General features: G+C 50.8%; 1 protein-coding gene across 1 annotated transcript in view; it reads left to right on the top strand.

Moving 5' to 3' along the window:
- ZNF592 (zinc finger protein 592) overlaps positions 1 to 21247 on the top strand; it is a 28718-nt gene extending 7471 nt beyond the window's left edge. The window contains exons 2-9 of the mRNA XM_081114730.1: positions 441 to 2715; positions 10204 to 10382; positions 15985 to 16161; positions 16442 to 16601; positions 16716 to 17003; positions 17207 to 17319; positions 17935 to 18070; positions 19920 to 21247. Of these exons, the coding sequence (XP_080970856.1) occupies positions 460 to 2715; positions 10204 to 10382; positions 15985 to 16161; positions 16442 to 16601; positions 16716 to 17003; positions 17207 to 17319; positions 17935 to 18070; positions 19920 to 20438 (3828 nt within the window). The 5' untranslated portion in view covers positions 441 to 459 and the 3' untranslated portion in view covers positions 20439 to 21247. The remainder of the gene's footprint in view (positions 1 to 440; positions 2716 to 10203; positions 10383 to 15984; positions 16162 to 16441; positions 16602 to 16715; positions 17004 to 17206; positions 17320 to 17934; positions 18071 to 19919) is intronic.
- Positions 21248 to 26816: the final 5569 nt, after the last annotated feature.

The raw sequence follows: 26816 nt of genomic DNA, 5'->3' as shown, positions 1-26816 counted from the left end.
AGAACTTATAGCCACATCACATATATGAACCAGAAGTTTTCTGAAGAAGGGAGGTGCTGAGCCACGCCTTTTCTCCAGCTGAGTGAGTGACTTGGCCAGTACACATGGAGATGATGTTCCCCGACAGGTGGAGGGAGTGTGCTACGCCTGCGCCTCTTGGCTGTGCAACCAGCCAGGAGTTCCTAGGTGTTGAGGTGTAAGGCCTGCCAGGCTTGTCACTACATATAAACACCCCCCCTCCTCGCCCCTCCCTGTGTCTCTAGCATTTTGGAAACCTGTTGGGGTGAAGCACAAGTGTGTGACTTCCCCTAGGGTGGGCGTTTGTGGGTGGGCGTGCTGGCTGGGTGTGTGTGAGTGTGTTGGGTGTGCAATGAAGGTGACGCTGGGCCGGGTCCAGCAGGAGCCTGGTGATTAGATTCTCTTCTGTGTCTCTGTTATAGCCCTTGCCGGCGTCCAGCCATGGGGGATATGAAAACTCCAGATTTTGATGACCTTCTGGCCGCCTTTGACATCCCAGACCCCACCAGCCTCGATGCCAAGGAGGCGATCCAGACCCCCAGCGAGGAGAATGAGAATCCCCTCAAGCCTCCGGGCATGTGCATGGATGAAAGCGTGTCCTTGTCCCACTCGGGGTCGTCCTCAGACGTGCCTGCCGTGAGTGTCATTGTCAAGAACACCAGCCGCCAGGAGTCCTTCGAAGCGGAGAAAGACCACATCGCTCCCAGCCTGCTGCACAATGGGTTCCGGGGCCCGGACCTGCCTCCGGAGCCCCACGGCCTGGGCCACAACTGTGGGAAGTTTGACTCCACTTTCATGAATGGAGACAGTGCCAGGAGTTTCCCGGGCAAGCTGGAGCCTTGCAAGTCAGAGCCACTCCCCACCTTCAGCCAGTTCAGTCCAATCTCCAGCCCAGAGTCCGAGGATGCCATCAAAGATAACGGCTTCGGGCTGAAGCCCAAGCACTCCGACAGCTACTTCGCACCCCCTCCCGGGTGCGGGCCTGTCGGGGGCCCAGTCCTGGAGGCTCTGGCTAAGTTTCCGGTCCCGGAGCTGCATATCTTCGATCACTTTTGCAAGAAAGAGCCCAAGCCCGAGCCCCTGCCCTTGGGGAGCCAGCAGGAACATGAGCGAGGGGCGCAGAAGGCGGCAGAGCCTCACAAGGACCTGGATGCCAGTCGCTTCTTTGGGGACGCCTTGGACTTCAACAGCCACCCCAGCAACAGTATTGCAGAGCCCAAGGGGCTCGCTGCCGAGCTCGGCTCCTGCTCGTCAGTGCCCCCGCGGCAGCGACTTAAGCCGGCGCATTCCAAGCTGTCCTCTTGTGTTGCAGCCTTGGTGGCCCTGCAGGCCAAAAGGGTCGCCAGTGTCGCCAAGGAGGACCATCCTGGCCACACCAAGGACCCCTCAGGGCCCACGAAAGAGGGCTCCAAAGGCAGCCCCAAAATGCCCAAGTCACCAAAGAGTCCCCGGAGCCCCCTGGAGGCGACTAGAAAAAGTATGAAGCCGCCGGACAGCCCCCGGAGCATCTGCAGCGACAGCAGCAGCAAGGGCTCGCCTTCGGTGGCCGCCAGCTCCCCACCAGCGATTCCCAGAGTCAGGATCAAAACCATTAAGACATCATCGGGGCAGATCAAACGGACTGTCACAAGGATCCTGCCGGACCCAGACGATCCCACTAAGTCCCCTGCCGGGTCACCTCTAGGGAGTGCCGCTGCGGAGGCCCCGAGCGAGGTGCCTGAGGACGAGGTCGCTGCCCTGCCTGCCCCCGAGCACTTTCCTGAGGGGGACACAAATGCAGGGAGCCCCCAGGGCGACAGGAAAGGGCTTGAGAGCGTGACCAAGGCCAGTGAACCTTCGTCCCCCAGCTGTGGCTCTGGGTCCCGGGCCCCGAAGGGGGCCGCCCCGGGCCCCCAGGCGGGCAAGAAGCAGCAGCAGAGCACCGCACCGCAGGCGTCCACCCCGGCCTCTGCCAACCTCCTGCCCAAAGCCGTGCACCTGGCCAACCTGAACCTGGTCCCCCACAGCGTGGCCGCCTCAGTGACGGCCAAGTCCTCCGCGCAGAGGCGGAGCCAGCCACAGCCCACACAGATGTCCGTGCCCCTGGTCCACCAGGTGAAGAAGGCCGCCCCGCTGGTCGTGGAGGTCTTCAACAAGGTCCTCCACAGCTCCAACCCCGTGCCCCTCTACGCGCCCAATCTCAGCCCGCCTGCGGACAGCAGGATCCACGTGCCCGCCAGCGGGTACTGCTGCCTGGAGTGTGGGGACGCGTTTGCCTTAGAGAAGAGCCTGAGCCAGCACTACAGCCGGCGGAGCGTCCACATCGAGGTGCTGTGCACGCTCTGCTCCCAGACGCTGCTCTTCTTCAACAAGTGCAGCCTGCTGCGGCACGCCCGCGACCACAAGAGCAAGGGGCTGGTCATGCAGTGCTCGCAGCTGCTCGTCAAGCCCATCTCCGCGGACCAGATGTTCGTGGCGGTCCCCGTGAACTCCTCGGCCCCGCTGGCCCCAGCCCCGGCCCCCCCTCCCCCGCCCTCCCCCAAACAAGGCCCCGCCTCGGACAGTGCCAGCTCCACCGTTCCAGCTTTGCCGCTCTACCCAGACCCCGTGAGGCTCATCCGGCACGGGGTCAAGTGTCTCGAATGTCACAAGCAGATACGCGACCACACGGTCATGGCGGCACATTTCCAGAGGATGACGGAGAAAACGGAGGGCCTGGTGAGTGACCCTTCCTGTGGCGGGCGTCAGGCCCTGGTTCCCACGGGCTCATCCATGGGGGCAGTGGTGGCATCGTAGCGGTCTGAGAACAGGATGTTTGCTGGACGGTTAGCGACCTGCTTGACTAGATGGTGCTTGGTGTTGACTGAGAAAAGCGTCCTGCCCTCAGCTGACGGGAGGCCCTGAAGATTGGGTGAGCGTTTATGTGGACGTGCCCCACAGTCCACTCAGCTCCCACCCCAGTGGGCTGCCAGGGCCCCTGGTCAGGCCTGGGCTAGGTCTCTGCTGGCAGGTGTCCAGGCAGCCCTCCCAGGTGCCCGCAGGACTCGGGGCAGAGGTCGTGTGACACTGCTCTGCACCTCGGTCTGCCCTTCTAAGAACCATCCTTTGCTGCGTGCTGCCTGCCGTGGGCTCAGCTCCTTGTGCAGAATCCTTTGTGGAAACTGCAGCCGGGCCCGTGTCAGGGCTGACGTGGAGGGAAGCACAGCAGGCTGACCTGTGGGCCTCTTCCTTCCTTCCTTCCTTCCTCGCTCTCAGCCCTCTAGGAAAGCAGCCGCGCGTGTCTGCTCCCCGTTCTTGGTTATGTTTGACGAGATCTGGCTTTATTTCAAAGAAAAAAAAAGGCATCTGTGCTGAAAATATCCTCTGGCACCCTCTGTGCCCTTGGCTGTCTGAGGGAGCAGCGCCCGGTGAAGAATTGGGGCTCCAGACGCCTCCAGAGGCTCTTTTTCTCTCCTCCACGTGGCAGGAGTCTCCTGACCTAGCCAGGCCCGCCCCTCACCAGCTTCCCTCAGCCAGGGCTGCAGAGCCTGGGGCAGAAGTACAGCAGCTTCTTTTTAAATTTATTTTTATGTTTTTTAAAAAATATGTTTTTATTGGTTTTAGAGAGAGGAAGGGAGAAGGAGAGGGGTAGAAACATCAATGATGAGAGAGAATCATTGATCGGCTGCCTCCTGCGCACCCCCTACTCGGGATTGATCCTGCAACCCGGGCATGTGCCCTGACCCGGAATTGACTGTGACCTCCTGGTTTATAGGTCGATGCTCAACCACCGAGTCATGCCGACTGATCCAGGAGCTCTTTTTATGTCAGTTCGACAGGGGCCTGCACACCTGCTGGGGGCCTCTGAGCTTTGCATGTGTGTTCCTAGCTGAGCTCAGGGGTGCCAGCAAGAGGGAGTCGCGCTGTTCCTCCTGGAGCTCCCGGTGGCACAGCCAGCACAGAGCTCGCCACCCAAACAGCTGAGTGTGTGCAGACGCAGAGCCGGTTGGAACAGGCTTGTCAACATCGTTGCAGGAAGTGCCTCAGAGGGACAATTCACTGTGACGCCACACATGACATTTGAGCGTGGAGGAGGGAGAGGCGGGGCGTTCAGGGAGAGGGACAACAGTATGTGCCAGTGCCACGTGTGTTTGAGAACAGGGAGCTGTCACGAGTGAGGCAGCCTCGGGAGTGTGGGGTAGAGGCAGGAGGAGGAATTTGGGGGGGGCGGTGGGGCTTCTGCAGCTCCAAAAGGGACCAGAGGTGCTGAGGGTCGCTGTTGCCTCTCATGTTCACCTCCGTGTCTGTATTTTCCTCCCGGTGAGTCAGGTGGAGTATGGTCTCTCCAGCCCTCTCCTTGGGGTTTCATATACCAGCAGGGTTGACTGGGTCCCAGATTGCACCTTCTGAGTCCTGTGATCAGAGCCATCGCCAGTGGAGGTCTGATGCCTGGGCCTCTTTTTGCCCCACACTGTTCCTCACTGGTGTCTTCTAACATGTGAGGGAAGTCGGGGTCAAGGATCCCCTGCTGGTGACCTGCTGGTCCTGCCTCTTCTCTGTGTCATTCTCGTCTAATCGGAGCTGGACAGCAGGGCCCAGCCGAGAGGAGGGGAGGGACCACCAGGAGGGCTGTCAGGCCTCTCAGCCTCGTTCTAATCCCTTAAAATCTCATGCCTATAAAAGTGGCCTCTGAATCTCACAGAAAGGGTGAGGCTCGAGCTCGGGGGTCAAAACTAGCCTGAATGGCTGTTGGATCTGGGTTTCCCGGAATGAGTGCCCTAGCTTCAGGTTGGTCTAGGGCAGGGGGTAGGCGAGGGGAGGGGGGGTCCCACTCTTCCACTCTGGGGTTGTTGAGTGACTGCAGGACAGCATGTGCGGGCCTTCTGCGTTCTTCCTGGGAGACTGTCCCTGAACCCCATCTGCCTCCCTGTGCAGTGGCTAGGGGGGTGTCCTTCCCCTGACATTCCAAGCCACCCTCTTGGGTGGGATGTCAGCACAGAGAGACAGTTTCTTCTTGTTCTTAATGCCATTATCATATCTAACGAAATTAATAACAATTCCTTCATATGTCCTAACACAAGGCCATATTCAGATTTTCCCCTTTGTGACAAAACTTGTCTTTGAATCAAGATCCAAACAGGGACCACACTTTGCATTGGCTAATAAGCCTTTTACCCTTTTCGTCTAGAACAGTACCTTGTCCCATCCACCCGATCGGACCCCCCTTTTTTCACGTCACTGGTTTGTTGAAGAAACTGGGCCATGTGTCCGGAGGGTTTTCCGGGACGGTCCTGAGCCTGATTACTTCCTGAGAACTTTCCAGGATAATTTTGGCTTTGCCTGATTACTTCCTCAGATAATTAACTTGTTCTTTTTCAATCCCACACTTTGTCTGTAGACTAGAAATTAGCAGTAAAGACTCCCATTAGGTTCGGGGTCAGTGCTGAGGAGGGGAGTTCCATGTCCTCCACATTTCATGACTTCAGGGAGGTGCAAAGTGTCTGATTGTCTGCGTCTTAATGATGCAGACCTTAGGGGGGAATTTAGACAGTGGCTTTCTGGTCCCTTCATTGTAAAGCTCCCTATCTTTTACCTAATGATTTTAATACCCAATCATTGCTGCTTGAGTCACTAATATTAAGACTTGCAGACGGGTGTTTTTCTAACGTTATTCTTTCTTTTTGTTACTTAGTTTAGTAACATTAAGTACATTCACACTCTTTTGCAATCAGTTTCCAGAACTCTTCATCTTGCAAAACTGCAGCTCTTTCCCCATTAAACAACATTTCCTCCTCCTTCCCCCTCCAGCCCTTGGCAACTTCCTGTCTCGATGAATTTGACTACTCTAGGGACCTCATCTAAGTGGAATCATAGTCTTCGTTTGTTTTTTTGTGACTGGCTATTTTACTTAGCATAATGTCCTCTATGTGTCAGAATCCCCTTCCTTTTTAAGGCTGAATAATGTTCCACTGTATGTAAAAAGCATATTTAGTTTATTCATTTGTTGATGGACACTTGGGCTGCTTCTGCCTTTTGGGTATTGTGAATAATGCCACGAACGTGCGTGTACAAATACCTTTTTGAGACCCTGATTTCAATTCTTTCAAGTACATACTACCCGAAAGTGTAATTGCTGGATCATATGAGAGTTCTATATTTAACTTTTTGAGGAATAGCCATACTGTTTTTCAGAGCAGCTGCACAAATTTACAATCCCACCAACAGTGAATAGCGGTTTCAGTTTTGCCTCATTTCCACCAACATTATTTTCTTTTTTTTTTAAATAGTAGCCATCCTAATGGATGTCAGCGACAGTCTGTTATTTTTAGTTTTAGTGTTATCATGAACTCATTCATTTTTAAAAAAATATGTTTCTTTAATTGATTTCAGAGAGGAAGGGAGAGGGAGAGAGAGGTAGAAACATCAATCACGAGAGAGAATCATGGATCGGCTGCCTCCTGCACACCCCGTACTGAGGATCGAGCCCACAACCCAGGCATGTGCCCTGACCGGGAATCAGATTGTGACTTCCTGGTACATAGGCCGATGCCCAATCACCGAGCCATGCCAGCTCGGCTTCAGTCATACTTTTTGATGCTCCAGTTATCTTTGGTCCCTGGGAGCCTCTTCAGAGTGACTCCTGTGTCCCTTTTGGACACAAACCAGTTAAGCCTCGAGAAGCTTTCAGCCCCAACAAGGTGCCCTGGTACATTTCTTGTGCCAAACCTAGAATCAGCCATTTCCCCAAGAAGCCAACTTTCTTTTACTGCGGAATGGTGTTTAGAGGCCACATTCTGGGCAGCAGAGATGCTCATAGCTACTGGATATATCTTTGTTTCTAGGCCTTTTCAGTGGCGAGAGCTAAGAAATAGAAGTTTTTAAAAAGAGGAAAGAGCCCAGCCGGTGTGGGTCAGTGGTTGGGCGTCGACCCAAGAACGAAGAGGTCATGGTTTGATTCCCGGTGAGCGCACATGCCCGGGTTCTGGGCTCGATCCCCAGTAGGGGGTGTGCAAGAGGCCGCTGATTGATGTTTCTCTCATGGATGTTCCTATGTCTCTATCTCTCTTCTTTCCTCTCTCTACAAAATCAATAAAGAAGTCATATTTTTTTAAAAAAGAGAAAAAAAGATCATGAGTTTATGCTGGTATTCAGATGTAAGATTATAGAGTGCTTATGGAACTGATTTTACACTGAAAGTCTTGGTTCCTAAGATTTTCCTTTTACACACACACACACAAATTTCAAAGTATCAAAACCAATATTATTTGTTACATGAAGACAACTGCAGAAAGGTGAAGGTGTGCTCGTAGGTCTTCCTGCCCGCAGGATGTATCTCATTAAGGACATATTGGTCAAGATGTTGTATTTGAAAGGTCCTGGGAGTGCAGTAATCCTCTTTTCTATGTAGTTGATATAGTTACTTGATGTTAGTTAGGTTACATGTTTCTGTTTTTCAATTCTTAGGGAATGCTTTTGGTTATTTAGTTTCATTTCATATTACTTAAAAATTACGTAAAACATCTGATTCTGCCCTGGCCAGTTTGGGTCAGTGGATAGAGCCTCAGCCTGCAGACTGAAGGTTCCAAGGTTCAATTCTGGTCAAGGGCACGTACCTCGGTTGCAGGCTCCTGGCCCAGGCCAGGGGCGTGTGGAAGGCAACCAGTCGATGTGTCTCTCTCACATCAGTGTTTCTCTCTGTCTCTCCCTCTCCCTTCCACTCTCTCTAAAATCCAATGGAAAAAATTATCCTCGGGTGAGGATTAAAACAAAACAAAACACACATTTGATTCCAAAATTAAAACTGTATAGCAGGGTGCATTGAGAGAAGTCTTGCTTCCATCCCTGTCCTTTTGGCCCTGTTCCCTCCTTCCTTATAGGTAACCATTTTTATCAGTTTTGGTTTATCACTGCATTGCTCCTTTTTGGCAAACAAAAGCAAATAGGTGTGTGTATGTGTGTGTGTGTGTGTGTGATAGTCTCCTCTTACACAAAAGGGCATGCTCATTTACTGTTCTTCGCCTAAAGTAATACTTAAATAAAAACTCACCCTTTTTATTATGGAACATTCCAAACATTTACAAAAGTGGGAAGGATGGTTAATGAACTCTCCTAATGGTACAATGAACAAGTACTAGCTCATGGCCCACCTTGAGCTTGTATTTTCTTTTTTTAAATACATTTTATTGATTTTTTTTTACAGAGAGGAAGGGAGAGGGATAGAGAGTTAAAAACATTAATGAGAGAGAAACATCGATCAGCTGCCTCCTGCACACTCCCCACTGGGGATGTGCCCGCAACTAAGGTACATACCCTTGACCGGAATCGAACCTGGGACCCTTCAGTCCGCAGGCCGACGCTCTATCCACTGAGCCAAACTGGTTAGGGCTTTCACGTATTTTCTTACCCCTCCCTTCCCCTCCAACAGATTATGTTTAAGTAAACCCAAACATCATTGTATCTGTAAATATTTCATGTGTCTCTAAAAGATAAGATTTCCCTTCCAAAATATCAACATAGTATCATTATTTCTTAAAGTTAATAATCTCTCATTATCAAATCTTAATATCAAGTGGCTAATGTCCCAATGTTATGCTTAACACATTGTATGCGGGAAACATATTTATACGTTTTACTTATATGTTTTACGTTGACTGGTAGTAGAGCGCGGGACACGTATTAATACGTTTTTTATAGACTAGCGGTAGAATGCGGGTAACGTATAAATACGTAAACTAAAGTTATCGTAATTTTACTGAACGTTGCTATTTGCGCAAAAAATTTGCAAAAATGGCCCGCGCCACCTGTTAGTGCCCGGTAAAAACTACCCGCAAACAATGTGTTAAGTTAGTCTTTTTTTTTAAATGATGTAGATATTTTTTTTTCTTTCAATTTTATTTTGTATTGGTTTCAGGTGTACAGCTTAGTTTTTAGATAATCATATATCCAGAGTGCTCCAAGTTAGTGTTAAATACAATAATATAAAAATATAATAAAGGTAGTGTCTCATTCTTTTTTGCACTTGGCTAGCTTGAATTATTATCCAAATAAGTGCCATACATACACTGCAGTTATTGAAAATTTCTTTTAAATCAAATCAAAAGTTCCCTTCCCTCTCTTTTTTCACCCCCTTGTCATTTATTTGTAGAAAGAGCTGGGTTTGTCCTGTAGAGGCCCCCCATCTGGATTTAGCTGATTAAAGCAGAGACCCTTTTCTGTCCTCCCTAACGACTTGTCCTTCTGCAAACTCCTCGGACCCAGGTCAGGCCCCCCCTCCCCCCACAAGTGAGCAGCACAATTGCCTCTCTTTGCTGAGAAGGACTTCTCCAGATGTGGGCACCCTCAGCCCATTGTTCCTCCCTCTGGCTGTCTGGGCTCCGCCCATTAGAACTTCAGTGAGTCTGGCTGTAGGACTCCTCGTCCTTGGTTCCGCCCCTGCCCACCCAGAGCTGACAGACAGGGCTGAGGAAATGGAAGCTGGCAAGACCCTCAGTCAGCGTGCCCTTGGGGCTTCTGCAGGCAGCCGGGGCACGCTCTGGTCCCCGGTCCCCGTAGGAAGTCACCGAACCATCTGACAAGGTGTTGAGTAGGAACCACCGCTGCCAAGCCAGGGTGAGGACCTGGTGAGTGTGGCAGTGCAGTGAGAGCTCAGACTTCAAGAAGGGCCTTAGGCCTCTGGAGAGGAAAGGCTGGCCCTCTGCTCAGCCAGAGGGAAGAAACCCTCACAGTCCTCGCACAGGACTAATCGGGAAAACAGGGCCTGGTCTGTCTGTGATTAACAAGGTAAGGCTTGCTTGGGTCAGTATCAACACTTTTAAAAAATAGATGCTTTTGAAATTGATTTCAAAGAGGGGTGGAGGAGGGGAAGAGAGAGAGAGAGAGAGAGAGAGAGAGAGAGGGAGGGAGAGATACGAGCATCAATGATGAGAGAGAATCATCGATCGGCTGCCTCCTGCACACCCCCTACCCGGGATCGCGGCCGAAACCCTGACTGGGAATGGAACCGTACCCTCCTAGCTCATGGGTCGACGCTCAACCCCAGAGCCACACGGGCCGGGCCAGGCGGTATCAACACTCTCAATGAGGGCTAGGGTGTCAGGTGTCCTAAGAGGATAGCTGCAGGGGGTGGAGGGCCGTTCTGACCCAGGCCCTGGGAAAGCAGGCAGCTGTGCTTGGAGAGCCAGGGCCCGCGGCGCCTGCGTGAACCGTCTTCTCCGTGCTCTCTCCTAGACGTGCCCGGTGTGCCAGATGCTGCTGCCCAACCAGTGCAGTTTCTGTGCTCACCAGCGGATCCACACACACAAGTCCCCGTACTGCTGCCCGGAGTGTGGAGTCCTCTGTCGCTCCGCCTACTTCCAGACCCACGTGAAGGAGAACTGCCTGCACTATGCCCGCAAGGTGGGCTACAGGTGGGTGCTGCCTGGCTCGCTGTCCTGTCCGGGGGCCGCCCGGGGCTGGTCCTTCTCCTGGCCCAGAACTTGCCGCTGAGCTTGGTCTCCGGAGCCCTGGGCTCCGGCCTAGTAAGACAAGCTGATGGGTATGTTTTCTAGACACCAAGAGGCGGGCGCGGGAGAAGAATACGGAGTTCACACAAAATTAAACATGAGCAAAAATCGCTTCGGAGGGGAAGGTATAACATTCGCTTTGTCAGCTTGGTTTTTTGAAAGATGCTAATTTAATTTGCTCACAGTTATTGTGTTTGGCGTATTAAATGGAAAGCACAATTTCAACGATAAATTTACTAATTGCAGCACTTTGAAATGTTCCCAATTCTCGTTAACAAATGGAGCTGCCAGACTCCAAACTCAGAGGGCTCTAGTGTCGCTGTGTTGATTCGTTTTTGTCAGTTTGTGAGAAGCAAGTGACACCTGAGAATGGAAAAATGGTCGGCCTCAGAGTAAGAACAAGAAAAGCCTATTTGAGACTGAATCTCCTCCAGTGTGTCAAACATATATATGCAAGACGTCATTTTCAGGAAAAAGAGTAGGGGAAAACCCTCCAAAGCTCACTGATCTCTAACTTTCACATCGCCCCCATCAGGTCTCCTGTGCTGGTTTACTGCATTTGGGAGTTACTACATTTCATGGTTTATTTTATTACTTTCACTTCTGAAACTTAATGTTGCCCAAATTTAGTAAGGTTTTCTTCTCTTTGGTATTTAAAAAAAATTGTTGTTTTAGTCTATTTAACTTTAGTACTTATTATTGTCTTTAGCATTGTGCCAGACACTGAAGATATAAAAATGATTAAGACACATTCCCTGAGCTCAAGGGGCTTCAGTCTGGTAGGTTATAAACATGTACACAGAAGTTGTAACTCGGAGTGGTAAGTCCCGTATGGAGGAATGGCCCAGGGAAACTTCAGAGAGCGGGTATTAGGAGGTTTTCAGACAAAAGAAAGGGAGAGTATGTCTGGAGCAAGGGTATGGGCGGGATACTAGCACACACAACAGGGCTTATGGGAAGTTCAGCATTTCTGTAGAGGTGGGTCAGGAGGAATGGGGGGAGAGGTGAGAAATGAGACCCGGAGTTGGTGGAGGCCAGGCCTTGCACAACCTTGTATTCCTTGGTAGACATTTGGTCTTTAGCCTTGGACAGTGGGAAGCTATGGACAGATGTGCAGTGGGGAGTGATTGGCTCAGTTGTTTCTGGGAAGCTGACACGTTATGCTAAGGAGGGTGGAGACTGGAGACGGAGAGGCAAGTGTGACGGTCCAGGTGAGATGCTGAGGGCTTCAGCTCAGGCATAGACTTGGGACGGCGGGAAGGTAGAATTGAGAGAGATTCAGGAAGTGTAAGCGTTAGGGTTCGATGATAGCTTGTAGACGGGGGTGAGGACGGGGAGGGTTAGTGATGACTTCAGCTTTCTATCTTGCTATAAACACATCCAAATGTAGACTAATTTCGTTGCATGTTATGGAGAACAGAGAATGAAGTGCATGAGAAACGAAACGGCCAGACAGGGTTGTGTGAAGCCCTTACCGCCATGTTGCAGAAGAGCAGGGCTTGGCAGCCTCCCAGGCTACATTTTAAGCCAAATGCCTGACGAGTGCTGTTCCAGTGTCCTGTAACATAAACACGTTGTTTGCTAACTGGCTGAAGCTTGTGCTCCTTCCAAGATCCAGTCCAATAGACATGCAAATCAACACTTAGATTTTTAACTTTGAATCTATATAGGTGGATGAATAGAGTTTTTTGTTTTCTAATTATTTTATTTACTTTCTTATATAAGAGTAAAAGGAAACTGTTTCAAAAGCAGTTTAGTTTTTCAAGCCTTTTTGTAAGAAATGTCAGCTAAAATGTATTGTGACTCAGCTATACATTCTGGAAGGATTACTGAATATAACAGACATCAAAATCTCCAATGATCTGTTATTGCATTCCAAAGACATACACACTAACACACTATTCATTACAGTTAAGACCTTCTATTATTAATATATTTTTTGGTAACAGCTTTATTCAGATATAACTTACATACCATACAATTCACCCACTTAAAGTGTACAATCTCATGGTTTTCAGTATATTCAGAGTTACATATTCACCTAAAAAATGTCTATATTTACCCACAAAATCTCTACATTGACTATTCTCCCACCCCCTCAGTCTATAAACAACTAATTTACTCTCTGTCTTGTAGATTTATCTTGGACATTTCATATAAATGGATCATAAAATATGTGCTCTGAGCATAATATTTTCAAGATTCATCCATGTTGTAACACATATACAGTATTTCATTCTATTTTATGGCTGAATGATATCCTATTGGATGTATATACTACATACTGTTTATCCATTTGTCAGTTGATAGGCACCTTTTGACTATTATGAAAAATGCTGCTAATGGATATTTATGTACGAGTTCTTGTGTGGATATATGTTTTCAGTTTTTGTGGGTACATACCTAGGAGTAGAATAGCTGGGTCATATGGTAACTCTAAGTCTAACTTTAAAAAAAGTTTGATTCTAGAGAGGGAGAATGGGGGGTAGAGAGGGTAGGAGGGGGGAAAAGAGAGAGACAGCGACAGAGAGAGAGAGACATTGATACATTGATCAGTTTCCTCCCATATGCCCCTACTGGGGATCGAACCCGAAACCTAGGTATGTGCCCTGACTGGAAATTGAGCCCAAGACCTGCTGGTGCAGGGGACAATGCTCCAGTCAACTGAGCCACCTGGCCAGGACTCAGTTTAACTTTTTGAGCAACCGCCAGACTGTTTCCCAGAGTGGCTGTACCATGTTTACGTTCCCACCAACAGTGCCTGAGAGTTCTGCTTTCTCTACATCCTCGCCAACATTTGCTCTGACTTTTGATTCTAGCCGCCCTTGTGGGTGTAAATGGTGTCTCATTATGGTTTTGATGTGGCTTTTCCTGGTGGCTTGTGGTGTTGAGCATCTATTGGTATATCTTCTTTGGAGAAATGTCTATTCAGATCTTTTGCCCATTTTTAAATTGGGTTGTTTTATTATGGAGTCGTAAGGGTTCTTTGTATATTCCGGATACAAGTACCTTGTCAGATACATAATTTGCAAATATTTTCTCTTGTTCTGTAGGTATTAATATTTTAAAATAAATTCTCAAAAAGTACCTATGTTCCATTTCATTGAGCTTTAGTACAATTTTACAATATTATTTTTTATATTACTTTTGCTTTTTCTTGAAGGCAATGTAAAAAGCCTGTATACTTTATATTTTTTTATGTTTATGTATTCTATGTGCAATGTATATATACATTATTAAAACTGTATAAATTATTCTGCTCTCTGTTGATAATTTGGAGAGTGGCCAATGATGTCATAAGGGAACAAATTTAGGCTGTCTTAAATAAGAAAATAATATGTTATTTTCTTATTATTTGTGATTGTTAGCAAAATCAAAATTATTATTGCTCTCTCTCTTTTCTAAAACTACATATCTCACAGCATATGATTCTATCCCTGTCTGTTTTCTCTTTTTTTCTTAACAATTTGGTACAGACCTGTGTCATGGGGTTGGATTTTCTCTCCTCCACGGAGGCTGCTCGGCGTGCGTTTACCCCTCCACATTCTTACTTTCGGTGCGGTTTCTTTGAAGAGCGTGTCTCCTGGGCAAATAGGATGTGTTCTCAGGCGGATTTTTCAAGAGGATTGTTCCTGCAGGAGTTCAGTCCAACTCCACAAATAAGGCCACTGAGCAGCGTCTTTACACGTATCAGGGGTCCCTGGCCACTGTGGAGGAATTTGGAAATATGTGGATTTTCCCCTCAGAATACCTGTGGTGTGGAAGTTACTCTGTGTGCTAGGGTTGGCCACTCTATTGTTTAACAAGAGAGAAAAATAAATATAGCTAAGTGGTTTGTATAGAGCAGTGATGGCGAACCTGACATGCGTGTCAGGCGACACGCGAACTCATTTTTTTGGTTGATTTTTCTTTGTTAAATGGCATTTAAATATATAAAATAAATATCAAAAATGTAAGTCTTGGTTTTACTATGGTTGCAAAGATCAAAAAATTTCTATCTGTGACACGGCACCAGAGTTAAGTTAGGGTTTTTCAAAATGCTGACACTCCGCGCTCAAAAGGTTCGCCATCACTGGTACAGAAACTCGGCGGCACGTCCAGGTGTAGTAGTAAGTGTTCATCGGCGTTCATTGCAGGCAGCTTTCTGGGTCTGCAGGCTGCTCCTCACTGCTCATATGTTTGCAGAGGTGATTCCGCAACCCCTGTCGCCTCCTCTAGTCACACACACACACACACACACACACACACACACGGAAGGAAAACAAAAACGCTGGTCGGGATTCTGTGATGGTTTCTGTGGATCGTGAAGGAGTTCTTAAGTGAAGGCGCGCCCTTTCCGCAGGGCAGCGGCAGCCCCTCTCCGAGAGCTCCCAGGGGTCACGGCTACGGGGCAGGCATGTGGCAGGCAGTGTTGCAGCAAGAGGGAGGTCGGAGGTGTTTTCTCCTGGAGGGAGGCCTGTGTGTGTCCACGGGCAGGAGGAAGGCCTCTGTGGGTTCAGGTTGGCAAGGAGGCAGGTCACATGCTCAAAGGCAACGTTTATAGAGAGGTATCTGAAGTCAAAAGAAGAGTCCAACACGGCCTCAATTTCAGAAAAGTGGTTGCAGACAGTTCATACATAATAAAAAATGATATATCTGCTAAACAAAACGCAGAAAATAGCAATTAGTAGGGAGAAAGAGAAACAAAAAGTCACCCACCAAGGAGACGTCACAGCACTGACGAGCTGCATGGTCCAGAATGGCACCAGCCACAGTGGCTACTGAGCACTTGAAATGTGTCCAGTACGTCTGGCCGTTTCATTTTATCAACTTAAATTTGAAGAGCAGCATGGACGTTGCAGCATAGGACACTTCCATCATCAGAGCAAGTGCCGCCGGACAGGGATGCTCTAGAGCAGCAGTCGCCAACCTTTCGGGCCTCAGGGACCGCTGCTCTAGAGTGTTTCTTCCTGGGCTGGGGCCATTTGTTTTAATGTGGTTGTTACGGGGAGCTTAGCATTTCTTAACTGTTTCTTATTCGGTGGCCATCCCTGCTTAGCGAGTACCAGCCTGTGGGAAGTACAGCCTCTTGAAATTCCTCTTGCAGTTGTACCACATTAAATGAATACTGTTTGTATCATTTTTTTGACCACTCCCTCCCTTCTCCACCCCCACCAACTTCTCTTAGCTGGGCCCAAGTTTTTAGTTTGCAGACGAATATCCTCTGGCCAATGAGGGGAGGGGAGGGTTTCTCCCCACTTCTCTACCAGGTGTGGCCTTGGGCTTGGGGGGCCCTGGGTGACTGCATTATGCCCGACAAAAGCAGGCAGGCTCTCAGATGTATGAGTGAAGGATGGAAAGTGAAGCTTCGGAACTGTAGGATAGTTCTGGGTGCACCCCCTTCTCAGACGAGTGGTGGTGTGACCATGAGTCCCAACACGGCTCTGTTCTTGTCCCCTATCCCTCCTTTTCCAGGACCACCTCTGGATCTAACCTCCACTCCCACCCGCCCCCCCCTGTCATTCAGGTGCATCCACTGCGGGGCCATCAACTTGTCCTTGTCCTTGCTGAAAAGCCACATCCAGGAGAAACACTGCCAGGTTTTCCACAAATGTGCTTTCTGCCCCATGGCCTTCAAGACTGCCAGCAGCACCGCGGACCACAGCGCCTCCCAGCACCCCACCCAGCCCCACAAACCCTCCCAGTGAGTGCAACCCCGGGGCCAGCAGGCCTGGGGGCAGAGCCCAGTGGCCTGGGTGCTGTAGGGGAAGGTGTTGGGCCCGCCTGGGAGCCGGGGCTAGTGGCAGAGATGTCTGGAGTCCACCGAAGACATCCCGAGGCCGGGGAGAAGCCACCCTGGCTCAGAGTGGTGCTTTCCCATGCCCGACCCTGGTTCAGAGAGAGCGGCGACGGGGGCGGGGGAGGGCCGCGTGGTTCTGCCAGCAGAGCCCTGGCCACCTCACGCCCTGGGGCTTGTCCCACAGGCTCATGTACAAGTGCTCCTGCGAGATGATCTTCAACAAGAAGAGGCACATGCAGCAGCATTTTTACCAGAATGCCAGCCAGGCACAGGTGGGCGTCTTCAAGTGCCCCGAGTGCCCGCTCTTGTTCCCGCAGAAGCCGGAGCTGATGCAGCACGTCAAGGTGGGTGGCCCTGGGGGAGGAGGCTGGGAGGAGGGCGCCTGCCTCGGGCCAGGGCGGTCTGACTCTGTGCCTCTTTCCCCTTGCCCAGTCAGTAACCGCTCTCCCCATCCCCAGAGCACGCACGGTGTTCCCCGAAACGTGGAAGAGCTGTCAAGCCTCCAGTCTTCAGCAGACACGTCCTCCAGCCGCCCTGGTTCTCGAGTTTCCACGGAGCCCCCCGCCACGAGCGTGGCTGCTCGGGGCAGCTCCCTGCCGTCCGGCCGCTGGGGCAGGTCCGAGGCCCATCGCAGGGCTGAGGGCAAGCCCCGGCTGAGGAGCACTGGCTGGACCTGCCAGGAGTGCCAGGAGTGGGTTCCTGACCGGGAGAGCTACGTGTCCCACATGAAAAAGAGCCACGGTCGGGTAAGTGCAGTCTCAGGTCACAGGGCCGCGCCAGCTTCTCTGGACTTCTCTCCTGTGGGGTCAGCGGCCCCTTAGGGGGCCGACCCCCTAGGATTCCTGGTCCTTTGAGGTCTGTGGGCATCCTTTCTGCCCGTGTCATCTGAGAAGGGGCCACACCCAGAACGCTCCTGCAGTCCTGATGCTCCGCTTTCTGTGGCCTGCAGACGCTGAAGAGGTACCCGTGTCGGCAGTGTGAGCAGTCCTTCCACACCCCCAGCAGCCTGCGCAAACACATCCGCAACAACCACGACACCGTCAAGAAAGTCTACACGTGTGGGTGAGTGTCCGCAGGGGGACGCCGCGAGGTCTGAGACCCAACAAGACTGTCCATGGCATTTCTCTACTCTGAGATCAGCACGTCTTTAAATGGAAAAGTGCTGTGACTAGTTCAGAAGTCAGGGCAGGTCAAAACCAGCTCCCAGGCCCTGGGGGCTTCTGAGGCCTTCCCCCTCCCTCTCCCCTAACCCCGGCTGCACTGCCGGTCAGTGGTGAAGGGCCCTGGGGTTTACGAGGAGCGGTGGTGTGACCATGAGCCCGGCAGCACCACCTGCCTGTGCTCCAGCACGTACGCCGGCGTCATGCTGACCACCAGCCCCGCACCCGGACCTCTGGGCAGTGATACCAGGCAGTGGAGGGTAAGCTCACGGCCGAGGGCCAGTGCACACATTCCGACCTGCTGTTGTCTGTCACCTTGGCTGGCTTGCTGCCTAGAGTGCTCTGAGGAGTGCCCAGCACTCCCCCGCCAGCCTGAGGACCACCCAGCCCGCTCTCTGTCTGCTCCAGGCTCTCAGCCCTGGAGCCAGAAGCAGCGTCAACCTCTGCCTGCCTGCCTGGCTCCGCTGGGCGCTGCGGCCTGTCATCTCACACCATTCCGTTGGCCGTCCTTTCTCAGGTATTGCACGGAGGACAGCCCCAGCTTCCCGCGGCCCTCCCTCCTGGAGAGCCACATCAGCCTTATGCACGGCATCAGAAACCCTGATTTGAGCCAGACGTCCAAAGTCAGACCTTCGGGTGGACATTCCCCTCAGGTGAGTGTGGAGCCCTTGCCCACCAGAGCAGCTTGCTCAGTGAGGGCTGGCGCTGGAGGGGCACTGGGAAGGCCGCAGGGCGCCCATTGGTTCTTGTGGCCACGTCACAACAGCCCTGACAACTTCCCTCAAGGTGGGTCACTCTCAAGCCTGTGTGACCCACACCTGGGACTGCACACAAGGAAAGGACAGGGACAGAGACCCGCGAGGCAGCCCATTGGCCTCTTTTAAAAAAAAATATTTTATTGATTTTTTACAGAGAGGAAGGGAGAGGGATAGAGAGTTAGAAACATCGATGAGAGAGAAACATCGATCAGCTGCCTCCTGCACACCTCCCACTGGGGATGTGCCCGCAACCAAGGTACATGCCCTTGACCGGAATCGAACCCAGGACCCTTAAGTCCGCAGGCCGACGCTCTATCCACTGAGCCAAACCGGTTAGGGCCCATTGGCCTCTTGGTCCTGCCGTTTCTTTGTCGCCGGTAGCCCTGCCTTCGGGGTGGGCTGCGCTCAGTGACGGGGGAGCTTTCACACACACCAGCCTGCTTCTGCCTCACTCAGTCTTAGGAGTGGGCGGGGGCTGATTGTCAGGTGACGATGGCCAAGCTTGGCTGACCCCCACCCCCACTCCCGCACCGGTTGTGGGAAGAGCCATACTCCAACACCTGCTCTCCTGGACCCTTGTTCTATGTTTTTTTGTTTGTGCACTTATTTATTTTTAAGTATATTTTTATTGATTTCAGAGAGGAAGGGAGAAGGAGAGAGAGATAGAAACATCAATGATGAGAGAGGATCATTGATTGGCTGCCTCCTGCATGCCCCCTATTGGGGAAAGAGCCTGCAACCCAAGCATGTGCCCTTGACCGGAATCGAACCTGGGACCCTTCAATCCACAGGCTGACGCTCTGTCCACTGAGCCACACCGGTCAGGGCCGGGTCCTTATCCTGTGACCTCATCCCTGTTCCAGGGCCATTCCTGGTGAACTTTGGGGGCAGCCTGGTCTCCCTCTTCACTGTGGCCTCCTCCCCGGGGCGCGGCACACCTGGGGAGCCGAGAGCTCCTGGAGGTCCAGGCCCGCCCATCTGGGCTGTTCAGAGAAGGGCTCTCGCTCATCGGCGAAGGCCCTTGCCCACATAGCAGGTGGGGTGTCAGCATTTTGGCAACATCTGCCTGCGATTAAAATGCACCCCCTTCCCTGCCCTCCAAAAGCGCACACCCTTCCTTCGATGCAGCAAGCCGGCTTCTTGGGTTTATCTGTCCGGTGTCTCTGGCCTTGGGCACAAAGAAGTGTGCTCAGGGATGTTCACTGCAGCTCCGTGTGCGTGACAGATGGAACGCGACTCAATGCCCGCTGGGGGGACTGCTCATCCCCACAGGGGGCCCGCATGCTGCTGTCAGGAGAGCGTGGCCTCTCTCTCAGCCTCATGGAGACCAGCGCCAGTCATGTTGTGCCGTGAAAAGAACAGGGCGGAGGAACGTGTGCGTGCAGCGCTATCATCGTGTGAAAGAGCAGCTTTGTTTTTGTAAACGTGTAGAATATCTCCGGGAGGAGCCCCAGAGGCCGGCCGATACCGCGATCTCTGGAGAGCAGGCCTGGGCGTGGGCCGGAGGGATGTCATCTCCATGCCCTTCCTGTATCTTTGGAATGTTGTGCCACAGCAGACGTCACATTTTAAAAAGCAAATAAAAAACCCCCAGACAGACCCAAGTCAAACAAGCGTTCGGGGCCGGGGTGACCCTGGCCTGGGTGGAGATTCTGCGAGGCCTTGGGCTGCACTGGTCGTGGGTGGGGCCTCCCGTGCCGGGCTCAGCTCGGCCTGGGCTCGGCTGACGCTGTGTCCCTTTCAGGTGAACCATCTGAAGAGACGGGTCAGCGGGGCGGAGGATGCTCCCGGCACCAACAACGGCGAGGCCGCCTCCTCTGTCAAGAGGCACAAGTCCCTTTTCCAGTGCGCGAAATGCAGCTTTGCCACGGACTTGGGGATCGAGTTTCAGAGCCACATACCTCAGCACCAGGCGGACAGCTCCACGGCCCAGTGTCCCTTCTGTGGCTTGTGCTACACCTCCACCAGCTCCCTCAGCCGCCACCTCTTCATCGTCCACAAGGTGAGAGAGCAGGAGGACGAGGAGGAGGCGGCCGAGGCGGCAGAGGAGGCAGCGGAGCCAGAAGAAGGCTCTGGGGAGGAGGTATCCATGGAGACCAGGGAAAACGGACTGGAAGAGTGTACTGGCGAGCCTTTGTCAGGTGACCCAGAGGCCAGGAGGTCGCCGGGCCCGGCCCCTGAGGAGGACATTGTCCGAGACGCTCAGAGTCAACCACTGGCCTCTCAGGACCAGGACAGCCACGCACCGTCCCCTCAGGTGTGACCGGAGGTCGGGTGGTGCTGCGGGTGCTGCACCTGCCGTGTGGACAGTGGGAAATAGAAGGCTCTGCCCGGTGTGCGTGGCAGGCTGTGCCCTGGAGCTGTGTCTGCCCTGAGCTGCGGGGAGCTGGGTGTGCCCCGGCCCCAGGCGCTGTGGGGTCGCCCGGGACCCTCACAGATCTGAATTCTGTTATTTATGGCTTTGTGCTGCTTCTCAGACCCCAGCTCCTGTCTGTATCCCTCCAGCCCCAGTACTGTCCACTCCGCTTGAAACCCTCGGCGGCTGTGCTCTTCCGGGAGGCTCCCCACTGCTGCCCTCAGCCAGGGGACTCCTCGGAGCTCTCTGGGCGGACAGAGCCTGAGAAGGGGGTTTGAGGGGGGCTGGCGCAGTTCCTGTTGGAGAGCTCTGCCCAGCCTGGCCTGACGCGGGCCTCGGCCACCTGGCCCGTCCTTCCTGCCTTCTCTGATTCTTTCCCCCAGAGTAGTCCCGGAGAATTGGCTGTCCCGGCTCTCTGCGTGAGCGGGAGAAACTTCTGCAGCACCCCTGGCTGGGGCCCGGGGAGCAGCAGTGCGGCCCAGGCAGGCAGGCAGGCAGGCGCCGAGGGCAGACCCTTCAGAAGGAGTGTGCGCCTCGTCCGCGGCCGCCCTGCCTCCTGACCAGGGGGCTTGGGGCCCACAGACGTTGGGATATTTGTATTCTTGCTCCTGTGCCATTAGAGAGGCTGCTGCCCCAGGCAGGCCAGCCCCTCCTCCTCCTGGCTACACTCATGTTGCTCAGACTATATTTCAAATAAAAATATTCTTCTTACCATGCAGGTGGGCTCTTGTATTCCTCTTCAGGTGAGCCTGGCCCCACCCTGCTCCCCCCGAGGGTCTTCCCAGACGCCCCCCATGTCCCATTGCTGTAGGAGAGCTGTGTCCCTCTTGTCCACGGCGTCCTCTAGACTCTGGAGCTGTGGTTAGGACACTGGGAGTCTGGGACTTCCTGACCCTCTAGAGCAGCGGTTCTCAACCTGTGGGTCGCGACCCCTTTGGCGGTCAAACGACCCTTTCACAGGGGTCGCCTAAGACCATCCTGCATATCAGATATTTACGTGACGATTCATAACAGTAGCAACATTACAGTTATGAAGTAGCCACGACAAGAATTTTATGGTTGAGTCACAACATATGGAACTGTATTTAAAGGGCCAGAAGGTTGAGAACCACTGCTCTAGAGACCTTCTGAAGGGGTGAGGGAGGGTCTTAGTGCTGGTCAAGAGTCACCTTTAAGGTCTCCCCTGGGCTAATGGCATTGGCTCTAGGGCCACTTGAAATTTTCTGGGCACTTCCATCTCTCCTCCAAATGGATTTTCAACCCAACAGAACCCTTTGCTGGAGGGAGGAATTCTGTCATGTCCTTGCAGCGTCCAAGGGGCCTGGGATTGCCACTGCCACAGGGAACTTGGCTATGACAGACTTGGAATTAGGTATTTGAGGCTGGGCTGCCTTTTCACTCACTGATGGCAGCGTTAGGTCCCGACCCAGTGGGACCTAACCACTGGGGGTGTGGGGGGTGTCCTTTGACCTCTGACCCTCTGACCCTCTGACCTTCTGATGCCCGACAGGATCTAGCACAGCAAAGGGAAGTGAGTGCTGGCTGCGTTCTTAGGATCTTTCAAGGGAGGTATTGAATATCAAGTATACATTACTAAGTTAGATAAACATGCTCGACCTTTTCACAATTGAAAACAGAAATCATTTTCTTCCGCTGTCAAATGCCACATCTTCAGTGGAAATGCTAATGGCGCTGGGAAAGGTTGGTGCTTGCCTCAGTTTCAGAGAGACTCCGCAGTTTAGTGATTGCTATCACCAGCTCTCGACAAAGCCCCTCGCTGCACCGGCCCCACCCCTTCAAAACAGAGGGAGTCGTTCCCATCCAACTCGCTTCTCTGGCTTCTGTGAGATGATGAGTGTGAAAGCATTTTTAGGAAACACTATATAAAAGTGAGGGATTCCTTAAAAACAAATATTTGTATTGATTTCAGAGAGGGATAGAAATAGAAACATCAACGATGAGCATCATTGATTGGCTGCTTCCTGCACGCCCTACACCGGGGACCGAGCCCACAATCCGGGCATGTGCCCTGACCCAGGATTCGAACCGTGATTCATAGGTCGACGCTCAGCCACTGAGCCACACCAGCCGGGCAAAAGTGAGGGATTCTTCCTGTGACTTCAGAGCACCTCGCCTGCCATTCACACTTGGATGCCAATGGCCAGTTAGGACCAATCTGGGACACACCTCTCCCTTATTTAGTCATCCCGATGACAAGAGCACTTTAAGCCCTGCTCCCATGCCCAGCATGTTGCTAAATACTTTCTAGTGAGCCTCATAGTCCTCACGATGATGGATCTCGCAGTTACGCTTCCCTTCACAGAGGAGAACACGGGCGCAGAGAGGTTCAACGAGTTGCCGGGCCACCTGTACGCGAGGGTGCTGAGTCAGGCTTGTCTGGTTTCTTGAGTCCCTGGTGTCAGCCACTGTGCTGTCTTCGTGACCTGCTGCTTTGGCCGGAGGCCAGCTTGTCGGGTTTGCAGACATCCACATGCCTCCCTCCCCTGCGGGTGGTGTGCCAGGTTCTCTTTGGAGTCAGTCTGCGCCTCGTCACCCCAAGGAGGGCCCTGCACATCACATTTGCTTGCGACAAGAGCACAGGCAGTGTCGCTATAACCTTGGATTCCCATCGGGATTTAACTTGCCATTTGAAGACCCTGCTTTTGAGGGGAGGGGGGCGTCTGTCCCAGAGGCGGCTGCCTAGCCCTTGCAGGGAGCCTGGTGCCCTCAGGGTCCAATACCTTTTGATCTTTTCTTCTTCAAGGTGTTTTTAATGGCCGTGCTATCATTTTTATCAGAAAAGGCTTGCCATAAGCAGCACTTATCTGCACATTAGCTGGAGTGCTCTCCTGATGAAGTTAAACAGATAAAATCCCCGCCCTCATAGAAACTACAATTTAACACATGCCGAGGCTTGACAAATGACTAGTATTTATTTTCCAACTGCTTTATCTCTGTAAAACGCTATGCGGAGTGACTATAAAGCTCGTTGAGTGTGTAGAGAGAACTGTTCCCTTCACTTATGTAAACAGTCTGGGTTTTGAAACCTTAACAACACGTGTGGCCCAGCGAGTCCAACACACTTTGCCTTCCCGAAGCCGGAGGACCCTCCCCCATCCCGCCTGCCCTTTCACCGCTGTGCATTCAGCACTGAGCACACCTTATTTCACTCGTTTTAAAAATGTTTGTGTGTTTTGAAAAATTAATACATATACATGGTAAGACATTCAAACAATACAAAAGAGTATACAATGGGAAAAAAGTAAGCTTCTCAATGGAGGTCTCAGCTTTCAGTTCCCTATTCCGTCTCCGGAGTTAATTGCTGTTATCTATATCTTGTGTATCCTTTCTGAGCAATTCGATGAATTCACAACTTTATAAATATGTATATTTATATATCTATTTTTAATACAAATGGTAGCATTCTACACGAAGTGTTCTGAAGCTTGCTTTTTTCAGTTATATAATGGAGATTGTTCCACATTCGTCCTGTGGGTCAGTCTAATATTTTAAAGTTCCTTGCATTCAGTAGTGGCTCAAAGAGTGTTTGAGTAAGTGAATGAATGAATGAATGAATGAAAAAATCAGATTTTCTCAGGGTCTGATCTGAGCAAGACAGGATCTTCTAGATCGGGGTGGGCAAACTTTTTGACTTGAGGGCCACAATGGGTTCTTAAACTGGAACGGAGGGCCGGAACAAAAGCATGGATGGAGTGTTTGTGTGAACTAATATGAATTCAAAGTAAACATCATTACATAAAAGGGTACGGTCTTTTTTTTTTTTTTTTTTTTTAGTTTTATTCATTTCTCCGCCCGCGGGTCGTAGTTTGCCCACGGCTGTTCTAGATTCTAGAACATTCCCTCTCCAGGCCTCCCCCTCCCCCCCCTCCCGTCTTCTCTAAGTGAATCAGGTCATGTTGACCTTTTCTATCATCTGACAGCAGCCTTAGGAACTGGGGGGCATGGGCCCCAGGTCCCAAGTATGGGATTTCTTTGCGGTCCTTATTTAAAATTGCTTTTTCCTTTGGGAAATGATATAGAATTATTAGAAGAAGTAAAAAACAACCATGCACATTTATAATCCCATCTCACCTTTGCAGTCGTTTTTATTTTGTATATCACCTTTCAATCCTTGTTCAGTTAATAGCTAAATTTAAGGCATAATTATGATAATGTCAGTGGTTAACAGAACATTTCTACAATGACAAACATTTTTTTTACATTCATCCTCTTATTTAGCCTCATGAGAATCCTCTGAGACAAATGCTGCTTTTATTCTTTTGGAGGTTCAGAGTGGTTGAGTGATTTCCCTAAAGCCACAGAGCGAGGAAAGGGGCAGAGCTGGGATTAACTCAGGTGTGAATGAATTCCATTTTCTGCACTGCCCTGGATTTTGTACCCTGCTTTTTTACACTTAACATTACGTCTGGACATTTCCATGTTTCTCCATAGTCTTTTATTTTTTATAAAGTATATTTTATTGATTTTTTAAAAATATATATTTTATTGATTTTTTACAGAGAGGAAGAGAGAGGGATAGAGTTAGAAACATCAATGAGAGAGAAACATCGATCAGCTGCCTCCTGCACGCCCCCTACTGGGGATGTGCCCGCAACCAAGGTACATGCCTTGACCGGAATCGAACCTGGGACCCTTCAGTCTGCAGGCCAACGCTCTATCCACTGAGTCAAACCAGTTAGGGCTCTCCATAGTCTTTTAATCACCATATTCAATAATTGTAATAATTTTTAGATCAACGTAATTTATTTACCCACTTCCAGTCCCACTTCATCATGGCAGGGAATGGAGTTGAGCATATAACTTCTTATGCAGAAGTATTTCCTCGGTATTTATCCCTATTTCTCTTTTTAAAAATTAATTAACTTTTAAAGTACATTTTTATTGATTTCAGAGAGGAAGGGAGAGGGAGAGAGAAACATCAATGATGAGAATCATTGATTGGCTGCCTCCTGCATGTCTCCCACTGGGGATCAATCCCACAACCCAGGCATGTGCCCTTGACCGGACTCGAACTCAGGACCCTGCAGTCTGCAGGCTAATGCTCTATCCACTGAGCCAAACCAGCTAGGGCTATTTATTTTTTATTCTTTTTTTTTTTTTTGTGGTGGTTATATATATTTCCTTTTGTTTTTCATATTCCTATTTCTCTTAAATAAACTCACTGGCAGTGTGATGGAATGATGAAATCAGAAGCTAGGTTCCAGTCTGGGCTCTGAAACTAAGTCATTTGATCTCTCTTGGCCTCAGTTCTTGCATCTGTCAAATGGGGAGGGGGGGGTGAAATTTTTGGGAACCTAGAGTCTGGCTAGATTTTATCTTCTTGTATATGTTTATGGCAAAATAGGGGACATCTCAAAGGCAAGAACTCTCACTGAATTTCTTTTGTTGTCTTATTTATTGGCCTAGATATATCACCAAATGGACAAGATTCCTCCTACTCTGCCCCTCCCCCAAAGCAGTATCACTTTTAATTTGCACTTATTTATATTTCAATTTGCATTAGATGTGTGCTTCTTCAGATAGAGGTTGAGCTCTTTTATGAACACCTATTTCTTTTGGCTTTTCTCAAGCCTTTCAAGTTTGAACTGTTGATAATTCCCAAACGTCTTCAAATCCTTCTGTTACCCAGGTCTCTGTTCAGTAGGGACCTAGGTCCAGATCAAGCATGTCAAACTCGCGCCCTGCGGGCCACATGCCTCCTTTATTTGGCCCGTGTTAGCCTTTGAGTTTGACATCCTTGGTCCAGATGATTTCTTGAGCTAGTTCAGTGGGTCATGCCTTGTGGCCTTTTAAAATGCTCTGTTTAAAAAAAAACACAACATTTATTATTTGCAAACGGAATTTTTAGTGCACAAACACGAACACATCAACATGTGTGTAACTGACTGCATGGAGAATGAAGCAAAAGGGTTTGATAGTGTCATTTAAGTCACTTCTCACCGGGAAAAGCCCCCCATCCTGTGGGTCAGCAGCACCATCTCGTTTCATGGTGGGCGTGGTGGTATATATCTATCCAGATGTAGACAGAGCGTCCAGAATCTACCAGATGTTCTGAAGCTTCATCCCGTAGCCTTTGCCTCTCTTTTCGGTGGAAATGGCGGTAGTTGGTTTTGCCTTTGATGAGTGAGGGCGGGGATTAAGCTGGCTTTCACCAACCGGGGCAGCTCCTCTGTTTCTAGGCTCCCCTTTCGACAGCCCAGGGCCCACTGCGCACGCTTCCTGTTTCCCTCTGGGGTTTTCTAGTCCTCGGGTCATTTGCTTGGA

The sequence above is a fragment of the Myotis nattereri genome, assembly GCF_964212035.1.
Source record: "Myotis nattereri genome assembly, chromosome: 21".
Classification (NCBI taxonomy): Eukaryota; Metazoa; Chordata; class Mammalia; order Chiroptera; family Vespertilionidae; genus Myotis; species Myotis nattereri.
This window is presented reverse-complemented; position numbering and strand designations above follow the sequence as displayed.